Below are 10,307 nucleotides of genomic sequence, written 5' to 3'. Positions count from 1 at the left end.
TTCGTCTGGCACCTCATTAAATAATATTTCTTTTAAAAATCTTAAACTGTTTCAGTGGCCAATATGGTAATTAAAATGAGTGATTATAATTTGATTTCATAAAGACAACATAAGCATGATAAAAAGTTTTGAAGAGTATTCCTGACTATTAATAATGTGAATATTTTTAGCATTCAGAAACTGTGGCTTTTGTTAATGGGATATACTAACAAACTATCATTATGATGTCTTTCTGAAGGTAACAGTATTATCTTAAAAGTAAGGAAAAAGTACTGGCAGTTTATTATAAGCTAACACATAAAATAACATTTGATATTCATAATAAACACTTTTTCTCTTATTAACAAGAGGAATAATTCTTTGTGTAGTTGTTTGGTACTAATCATGAAGTAAGTAAAGTCTTTGAAAATAGTATACAAACAATAGATTTTAAATCAAAAATGTTTATTGTAAAAAAGGACTTTGAAAATTGTTTTTTAAAAAAGAAACATTGATTTCACAAGTCTCCATGTTGTTTATATGCATTAGCTATAGACAACATCTCACTTTCATACAAAACTCATTCAATCATATAAAAATAAACACAAATTTACATTGACTCATCAACTATACAATTAATTAAAAAAGGCACTTGGAAAGGGTGTGGTATGGATTGCATTTGTTTTATGCATTTAAAATAGTTTAAGTACATTACTGAGTTTCTAAGAATCCTTTCTTGCACTTATTCCCATCTTTAATTAATTTTTGAAAATCATTAAAAATTCATTTAAAAAGTAAGACATGGAGCATGCACCAGGAATGTTCAAAGCTAGTCTTTCCCTTTTCTGCGAGGCACATAATATTTACCGGCAAAACAAAAACAGCAACAACAAAAAACACTTTTAATACATTCTCCTTTGTTTTGTTCTTGTTCTTTTCATCCTCTCCCTTAAAAATACAGTTTAAAGCATTACAGGTAATCAGAAAAGGCTTTATAGTTCAACATTGGTAACCAGACGTTAGATATGTAATGAAGTAAACTTGGAATACTTTATAAGGCACCTGAGATAGCGTCTGGCAGATTCTCTTCCTATAAGAAATTCTATTACAAACTCTATTACAAAACAATACTATTCTTTTCAGTTGAAATGCTTTGGCAGCAATGTAAATCTTTGCATTCTTTCTTAGTAAGAAAAGATACAATGTGCTTTTTGCTTCACCTCTGAAGAGAAAGATCATTGTCTTTTATCCTCTCTATATAGCTGTCAGTAAATATATAGAAATTTTAAACTTCACATGGAAAGGATTAACTTTAAACACATGGATTCCGTGCTCTTGCAGCTGTGTGTGTGTGTGTGTGTGTGTGTGTGTGTGTGTGTGTCTGTGTGTGTGACTATACATATTATTTGGTCAGTATGCACAAGAGCAAATGCCTTTGGACTTTTATTTATCATTTGGAGTTGGAGTGAAGAAATGCATTCTGTTCGAGTAAACATTGATTGCGTCACTCAGTGTGCTACACAGCAGCCAGATTCCTCATGTTTGTGCAGAAGAGACATTCTGGAGAAGGTTTTGGAGCAGTTTTTGCACTGGTATTTCTTTACATCAGAGTGGGTCTGCAGATGAGCCCTCAGATTTGACCTGTCTGCAAATGCTCTGTTGCAGTGAGGGCAAGAAAAAGGCTTCTCCCCTGGGGGTGGAGGTGGCAGGCAAAAGAAAAACAGTCAGTGTTTTCAGAGGAAATTGAAAGACAGATAACGTTTACGAATAATCACATTTTGCCAAAAGAATGAGAATCAGCAAAACTTGACTAAAATTCCCCATTATAGATACTTATTTTAATATCTCACCCTTTAAGATAAATTTGAATGTTGCATTAAAAAAATCACACTAAGAATATTATTATTGCTGCCAGTCATGTAGAAATAATTCATGCAATTCTAAGACTTTCACTTATTAAAACTTTCTGCTTTAGCAGGTGAAGCTAATGTTTAGCTCCTCCCAGCATTTCCCAATATTTCCCCTTTTCCCTCTTTCTGAATTATGACTAAGGCTGGATAAATGCCTTGACTCCCTGCAGAATGTGCTAGGAATAAAAAAAAAAAAAAAAAAAAATCAACATCGAAAAACAAAACAACTGAAAGCAAATTCAGTTCTAACCACCCAACTTACTATGTGGTGATAGATATCACAGTAAGAATATAACTATCGGAAAACTATAGGAAAACCCTCCACTATCTATCAAATAATTGACTAAGATAGCAACATTTATATTTGCTGATTATTGGGAGCAGTTTCACAGAACACACATTCAAGTACATTTTCCTGATTTTCTAACTGATATTTGGGACCAAACCTGAATTTACTTTCCAAAGTCTCGATGCTGTTTGCAATCTCTGGAGCAAAGGTTGTTAAAAAGAAATGGAGCACTTTATGCTCCAGGACTTTTTGAGTCATCAGGAAGTATCTATAAATGATCATCCATCATTAAAAGCACCTTGTCACTATACAATGTAAATCCCACAGCCAGCCTAGAGTTTCAGTTTATCACAGGCTAACATTCCTATGTTTTCTCTTACCAGTGTGGGTTCTAATGTGTCCTTGAAGTAACCAGGGTCTGGAAAACGCCTTGCCACAGATCTTGCAGACACAAGGTAAGGTGTGGGTCCGAATGTGCATCTTAAGGGCACCCAGGCTCACATATTCCTTGTCACAGTATTTACAGCTGAAAGATTTCCTGGACTGGGCATCACAGTGCAACTGCTTATGTTTGGCCAGCCCAGAAAAAGTTGAATAGGTCTTATTGCATAAATTGCACTGAAATTTTTCAGCTTCAATGGCATGGGGGTCTGAAAGCTTGGACTGTAGTCTTTCCTCTTCATCACTTATGGGGCTTTCTGAGCCACTGTGGTCCTTGGATGAGGTGTCAGATGGAGGAGGGGGACTCACAGGCCCCAAGGATGAGGCATATCCGGAAAGAGGAGAGAGGCCATTGGATAGTGGGGAGTGGAATGGAGCTGCTGTAGTCCACACGGTAATGGGGCTGTATGCTCCTGAGCTGAGGATCTCTGGTTGTGGTATGACAGGCATGGGGTAACTCTCATAGAGATATGGGGAAATTATCACTGGAGGGAATAAAGGAAAGGAAAGAAGATTAAGGTTAAACATAACTTTAAACACACACTAATAAGCTACTTGGCAATACATATAGGACTTTATAATGAAGAAGATAGACTCATTTAGGAAGATACAAGCATTGCTAGAATATTTCATTTCCCCTTGCTGCTACGTAATATTTATTATACTTAATGAACATCTATGCCTGCTGCATACATAGTGTGACAGGAGCTATAGCAGACTATAGTCGGGGAGTGCAGCCAAGCGAGTGCCTTCATAATCCCTATTAAAGAGGAAAACCTTATACTTTACTTTTAAAGATATACAGAAAAATTGTTTTCCATTTTATGCATGGGTTATTTGCAGGTTTATGACTGTAAGTACAAAGATACATATAAATCAAGCTGCTTTCTAAAGGAGAGGAGCTTTATTACATGACAAAAACGATAATTCAACAGTTAGGTATTGTGTTACTCATCTTCCATATATTCATTATGCATGTATATACAAGCTTGAGAAAATGAAGTTGCAAAAGTTGAATGAAGTTTTCCTTGTCAGTTAAGGGTTTAAAAAGTTTTGAATTAAAATTTATCCTAAATGAGCAAAATAATCTGAACTCTCTTATAGGACACGATTTAAAAGGAAAACAACTAAGTAGTAGTTCTTTTGTAATAGTATTTGAGTTGTAATACATATTTATATTTATATATTTATAGATATATAGATATTTCCGTTTTCTTTATTCTATCTTCTCTCTCTCTCTCTCTCTCTCTCTCTCTCTCTCTCTCTCTCTCTCTCTCTCTCTCTCCTCTCTCCTTTCTCTCCTCTCTCTTTCTTTCTCTCTTACCTGTGTGTGTATCCAGTTCGCTGTAGTTTGGCTTTTTGGAGGCGTTGAAATGTTTCTTGACCAGGAAAGAGCGCGGCATCTTGCCGGCGGGTCTGGCAGGCGCGCCCGGCGCGGATAACGGTCCGGCGGGAGAACGCGGCCGGTCCCTATAGCATCGCGGCCCGCGGGGATTCGGCTGGGGCAGCGCTCAGGTGCTGCAGGCAGACCGCCGGCGTCTCTGAAGTCGCCTGGCTCCTTAACGAACTGAGCCCGTTTTGGCTGGGTGGGTTTTTTTTTTTTTTTCTTTTTTTTTCTTTCCTCTCTTTTGCAAGAAGGAGCCAATCACAGATGAGAGGTTCAGATTTCAGCTCCTCCCTCTGGGACAGCTGTGAACAGAGGAAGAATCTGTTGTCAGACTAAATTATTCTGTTTCAAAATGGGCTGTTCTTCGGGATTTCAGTGGAGAGGAAAAAAAGTGCTTAAGTATTTTCAAGAGAGGTAATATCACTTCTTTAACTTTGCCAGCTATTCTTGCTCTCTGCGCGCTAGATAAGTCTTAAGAACTGTGATTTCTAAAACAGGCCTGGCTTCCAGATGTCGGGTAAAGCAAATGCAGTGGGACACAATGTTCGCTAGAGGCAGGAAAGGGTGTCCTACAAGATCCCAGGTCAGCCTCGGGTGTCAATGAGAGACTATATTTGGAAGTGGCATTTGGAGAGGTTTTACTTGTAGAAAGACCAAACAATTAACTCTTGGCTTTTGAAAAAGGAAGTTAGAAGCCCGAAGACAAAAGCCCCTGTGAATGCGGAGGACACCCCCACAGTAGGGGCTTCCCTGTGTCTGTAAAGAGGCCCAGGCCGCCTGCCGTGCATGTCCTGAATGCTGGGAATGCATTTCATGTCTTAAAGGCTCAACAAAGCCAGAGGCTGCACTTCCTCATGGAAATTAAGTAATCATGTCATCATATTAGCTATACCGGCTGAAAAGAAACGCTTTGTAGCCCATGAAAGACCTGCTTATGGAAGAACTGGGAACCTGCTGGGGGGGGGGGGATACGAGGTGGGGGGTGGGGTGGGTGGAGTAAGGGGAGCTGTCATTGGGAACCATGAAAAATTCTCTCAAAATACATTCAAGAGTTTTTATCTTTTAATATGTCACTGTGGATTTTTATGGAAAAAAAGGAATATGAATGGGCCTTTAGAGACAATTATTTCCCAATATTTACTGCTTTTATATGGTGCTGTTTTCTTTAGTATAAAGTCATCTATTCATCTGGATAGCTGCTACTTTCCTGGATTGTTTTTAGAGAAAGGATACTATTATGAGTAATGCTTGGTTAAAGTTTTAAGAAGCTAGTCTAGTAACCATCAAAAATACTTTGATTTTGTATATGGTATTAAATCTAAAAATACTCAGCAATGTCTCATTTTAAAAGTAAATCTTCAACCATATTTCCAAGTATCTCTGTCTATTCCAGACTTTCCTCCCTACCTTTTACTTAAAGATTAAGGAAAGAACTAGTTTGCAGTAAGACCACTCTACCCTTGTTTCTCACAGGTGCTAGGAAAAAAGAGTGAAAAAGAAAGTAACAGTGGTGAAATCAAGACTTGTAAGAGGAAAATGCATTGTCAGGCTGCGTAACTTCTTAATCTTGGGATGAGAAAAACCTTTGTGCTGGGGTGTAGGGGAGTACACATAGGTTTCCTGAGCTAATTTCAATGATTCCTTTGTTGTTCTTCCAACAGTCACTAATTTAAATACCAGAGAAAGGAATTTAGATGAATCGTTATGTTAAATAGAACAGTATTTGTAGGAGACTGGAAAATATGAATATGCATTAGATTCCTTCACAAACTGTAAACTGGAGTATAATTCAGAGCAAGTTTTCTGAGCTTGCTGCTTTTTTAATGAGAATTTGTTCAGATCTAGGCACCTGGGTTATTGAAACAGGAGTCCTCCTCCTTGCCCTTTCCTTCCCATTTCCTGCAAAAGGCACATTTTGTAAGAGATATAATATAGTTGAGAAATCACAAATTGCCATGTGCTTTTATTTTCCTTTCATTTTATACAGTCTGCTCACAATAGTGAAGAGTGTTATTTTGCTATTTACTTGTTGGTAGTTAGAATATAACCTGCAAAACTGTGTATTTTTAAAATCCATTTAAAATGTTTAACACTATGCTTTAAAAATAAACTTGAATTTGGATTACAGATGCTTAACTGAGCAGAGTCTCCCACTGCATGTCCAGGGGGGCTCATCACACATGACACAAATCAGAGTCAGGACATGTTAGCACACCCACTGGGACAAGTGGATAGTGTTGAGGATCGTGTATGAGGCATGTCATTACACAGATCTGCGTGGTAGACCTGTGTGAGGTCTGGTCTGCTGTCAGGAAAGGGAGAGCCTGCGCGCTGATAACATGAGTCAGACTGCACAGGTGCTCTGCTCAGACACAGCAGAGGGCATTTGGCGCCAGAACAGTGTGGTAAAAACGGGAGAAGGGAAATAAAGTCCCCACCCAAAGGCCAACTGCTAGGACTCTTCTAGGACAAGATGGAAAGTTCCTGTCCTACAAGCCAAAGGGATCGTCTGGAAATGTTAGCTTTAGTCACTGACTAAAAGACTCCCTTCTAGCCCAGGGACAGAAATCTTTGCTAAGACAAGAACAAGGCACCAGATTTAAAATGGTTCATTTGAGAAAAAAAAAAAAAAAACAAGTGGGTTTTGCTAATGCAAGAAATTTGTTCTGGGTTGACATAATAAGCCTCATAGGCATAGTGAGAAAATGGGGTTTATCCTGAGATGTTACAGTATACACAACCCAGCCAGGGTGAAGCTAGTGAGCACAGGTAATATCCAAAGTAAGGAAGGCACAGGCTCAGCCCTGAGCCTCCTGGCAGTTGAATATGGGGTAGAGAGAAGTGAGGAAAGGAGGGAAAATACTGCTTGTGGGCAATTTCCGACCTCAGAGACTCTGATTTTGGTTATCATAGGGGAAGACTGGGCTTAAAAATGACCCTCTTTATGGTTGAACCCAACTAGAAGATCCTTTTTTTTTTTTTTTTTAAATTTTATTTTATTAAATTTATTGGGGTGACAATTGTTAGTAAAATTACATAGATTTCAGGTGTACAATTCTGTATTACATCATCTATAAATCCCATTGTGTGTTCATCACCCAGAGTCAGTTCTCCTTCCATCACCATATATTCGATCTCCCTTACCCTCATCTCCCACCCCCCAACCCCCACCCCCCTTACCTTTCTTTTACCTATCTTCTGCGAGGTATGTGGCATGTTAGAAGCCCATGTAATATAATTCCTTAATTGTCATGAATTTTATTAGGATATGACTTGACATGACTCATCTGACAGTCTCTTATTTCTTCTGTTTTCTGAAGAAGCTGACAAAAATAATTTGTGGAAAACTTTGTAAATTAATGGTCTGGGACCTCATGGGAGGGCCACCTCTTTTCCCCAGTCTCTATTGTTCTGGTGGGATTTCTCCTTGACCTGGTCTTTTTCATGAAAGACATAGTCTTGCCTTACTAAATAAGGAAATAAATTAGAATCATGAGGTTTGAGAATGCACCTCAGGTTTATTTACTTTGCATAGAGATTTGTGTACATTTAGGTGTTTATCTGTGTAGATACTGACTACTAAATTTAGGAAATGGAGGAAATCTCGCACCAGAAGAAACCATGGTTTGGCAGAGGCAGAAAATTCCATCTTGTGCTGTGCCCTGTCTCCTAAAAGAAACGGTATCTCTTTCTAGCTTTTGTTTGTATCATGATCACCCTGGAGTGGGCAGGGGATAAATAACTCCCTTGAATGATAAGTTGTTGTGGAGGGTCATTAATTTTTGATACTGGAGAACATTACAGTGCATTACCGATTTTTAAACTATTTAGATAGTAGCAAAGTAGTATATACAACTTTGAAGTTTGAATGATAAAGGTATGATGTCATTTCATGTTTTTTTTCCATATTTGTATGCAGATGTACCTATTTGTATCTGTATTCCTAATATGTAGTTTAATTCAGTTTCATATAAGGTAAAAGACTAAATAAATGTTTTTCGGTTTTGGGGTTTTTTTTTAGTACTTGAGTTTCTCTTTCTGTAAATTATACTTAACACTCTTCCTAATTTCTTTTAGAATGATTTAGGGGCAAATATTTCCCAGTATAAAAGGGAAAATAATCTGAGTGTGTATAGGATTCTGCATATATATATATGTATATATACATATATATACATATATATATATATATATATATATATATATATAGTCTGAGCTTCATAACAAGGAGAACCCCATTTCTCTGGGGATGTAGATGCACTTACATACACACTCAACATACATAAGGGTATCTACTTAGTAATGTTAACAGAGCCAAATGTGAACATGCGGGTGTGTGTGTGTGTGTGTGTGTGTGTGTGTGTGTGTGTGTGAATCGTGGTGAAAACAATAGTAAAAAAATGATGTCAGGATGTCCCTCTACTGTTTAGGAATTTCTATTATTTCCGGTGTGTTCCCAGAGCCATATTTACCAGGCTAATAGCGACTAGCATTGTGTGTCTGTCTGGAGTTAATTCTAATGCTACTAGAACAGTAAGTATCATCATATAGGATCAGTAAATATTTAAGATAATTCCGAACAGAAAACCTTATTTAACACAGGAACAACATTTTAATGAGATTTATTTTGTGACAAATCACTTGTATTCAGAAATTACTTGTATTCAGAAATGTATTCTTAGTTATGGTTTTAATGATCTCACTTCCTTTTGGGTGGCTATAATACGGTTCATGTATCATGCAAGGTAAAAGATATTCATCTCTTCAATGTTCTACTTGTACCTTATGAAAGTGTTGATGACCTTAGTGTAAAATGAACAAGACTGTAGAAAATGTTGAATTTATCTATATTTTATTCAACAGCTATACATGTATGTGGCTGCAAAGAGACACCTATTGGGCAATTTTGGAAGACTCACTGTTTCCTTTTCTTTTTCGTTTTCCATAACTTTTTAGCAAAGTCTGCCACCTAGTGGAACATTGACGATTTTATTAGCTACTGAGAGCATCAACCTGACCTCATATTGTAATTGCCCTAATTTCAGGAGAACATTATTTAAATCTTTTGAATTTTTAATTTATTCTTAATTAAAAATGGTTCATTTCTGTTTGTAGAAACACAGATGGTTATTTATACAACAAATTATGTTGGCTTTGTAAGATAGGTATCATGCAGGGTGTCAGGCGGGGTCTCCTCTGAGGTCTCTAATCCCGTTCCCCACATAAGAACGCAGGATATGGCGAGGCCAAAAAGGAACACCCACGGAGCCATAGGTAAGGGAATCATACCACTATAGTCTCACTGGCAGCTGGGTTGGAGACACAGGAAGCAGGAGCCATACGATCCGCAACCCGCCGTCCACTTGTCTCTGCCAAACAACCTCACTTGCTAGCTGCAATCTGCCTCTCTACAATCCGCAATCCACACTCTGCCACACCACGCCATGCCACCACTCCACACTTTGCTAGCTTAGCCACGGCAGTTATATCAGTGGCTAATGGCTAACTGGTAACAGCTGATGGCCAACTAGTCACAGCTGATGACCATCTACTACCTGAGCCAGCACCTTTCTATGTGAGGCTGAGAGCTTGAAAACTGCTCTCTGGGGCTCTGTCCCCACAATAGGTAAGGGAAATTTATGATGTTCATCAATCTGTGCAGTCATGAAGAAAGAAGTAGGCAAAAATAGTAGCATTATGTTCAAAACTTAGTAAGTACCTCAGATGACTTATTCCCCATATCCAATAATGACCTATAAGTTAGAGATGTTTTAAAGGCAGGGACAAAGTCTGAGCCCAATTTTCCAGGGCATTCAGAATGAAAGTGATGGAGCCAGGATTTCTCCTCAGTTTGTGTCTCCAGGGCTTACGCACTTTGCTGTAGCCTCTGTTATACTCTTGTGGTTTACGTAGGTTGGCTAAGGACACTCAATGTTAGGCAGTTTTGTGCTGTACGGGTAGTGATACAAGCAACCATTCTTGAATGCTTAGTATGAGCTGGGCATCATGCTGAACACTTTACATATATTATTTTAATTAATCTCCCCAAAGTAGTTAATCCTTCAAGGTAAATTATCCATATTTACAGGTGATAAAATGAAGACAAAGAAATTAAATCTTTGTCAAATTGCACTACTAGTAAGGAATAGATAGAGATGGGATTTGAATTGGAATCTGTTTAATTTCAAATCTTCCTTATTTCATCACTTTATTATAACTATAATTTTCCAACACAAGAGTGAGATAGACTCATGACCACTTTGAAAATTTGCTTTCCTACTTTCTTTCCCCCACTCAGAAT

The 10,307-nt window shown here is 37.9% G+C and overlaps 1 protein-coding gene across 1 annotated transcript; it reads right to left on the bottom strand.

Moving 5' to 3' along the window:
* Window positions 1–423: 423 nt before the first annotated feature.
* SNAI2 (snail family transcriptional repressor 2) lies at window positions 424–4,202 on the bottom strand. The gene is made up of 3 exons (XM_019719820.3): window positions 3,944–4,202; window positions 2,559–3,104; window positions 424–1,669 (listed from the first exon to the last, which is right to left on the bottom strand). The coding sequence occupies exons 1-3, from the start codon at window positions 4,020–4,022 to the stop codon at window positions 1,488–1,490; spliced, it is 807 nt and encodes a 268-aa protein (XP_019575379.1). The 5' UTR covers window positions 4,023–4,202; the 3' UTR covers window positions 424–1,487.
* Window positions 4,203–10,307: the final 6,105 nt, after the last annotated feature.

This window comes from Rhinolophus sinicus, chromosome 7 (assembly GCF_057876585.1).
Source record: "Rhinolophus sinicus isolate RSI-liver-muscle chromosome 7, RSI-T2T, whole genome shotgun sequence".
Taxonomy (NCBI): domain Eukaryota; kingdom Metazoa; phylum Chordata; class Mammalia; order Chiroptera; family Rhinolophidae; genus Rhinolophus; species Rhinolophus sinicus.
Note: the sequence above shows the minus strand (reverse complement) of the source record. Positions and strands in the feature narration are given on the sequence as shown.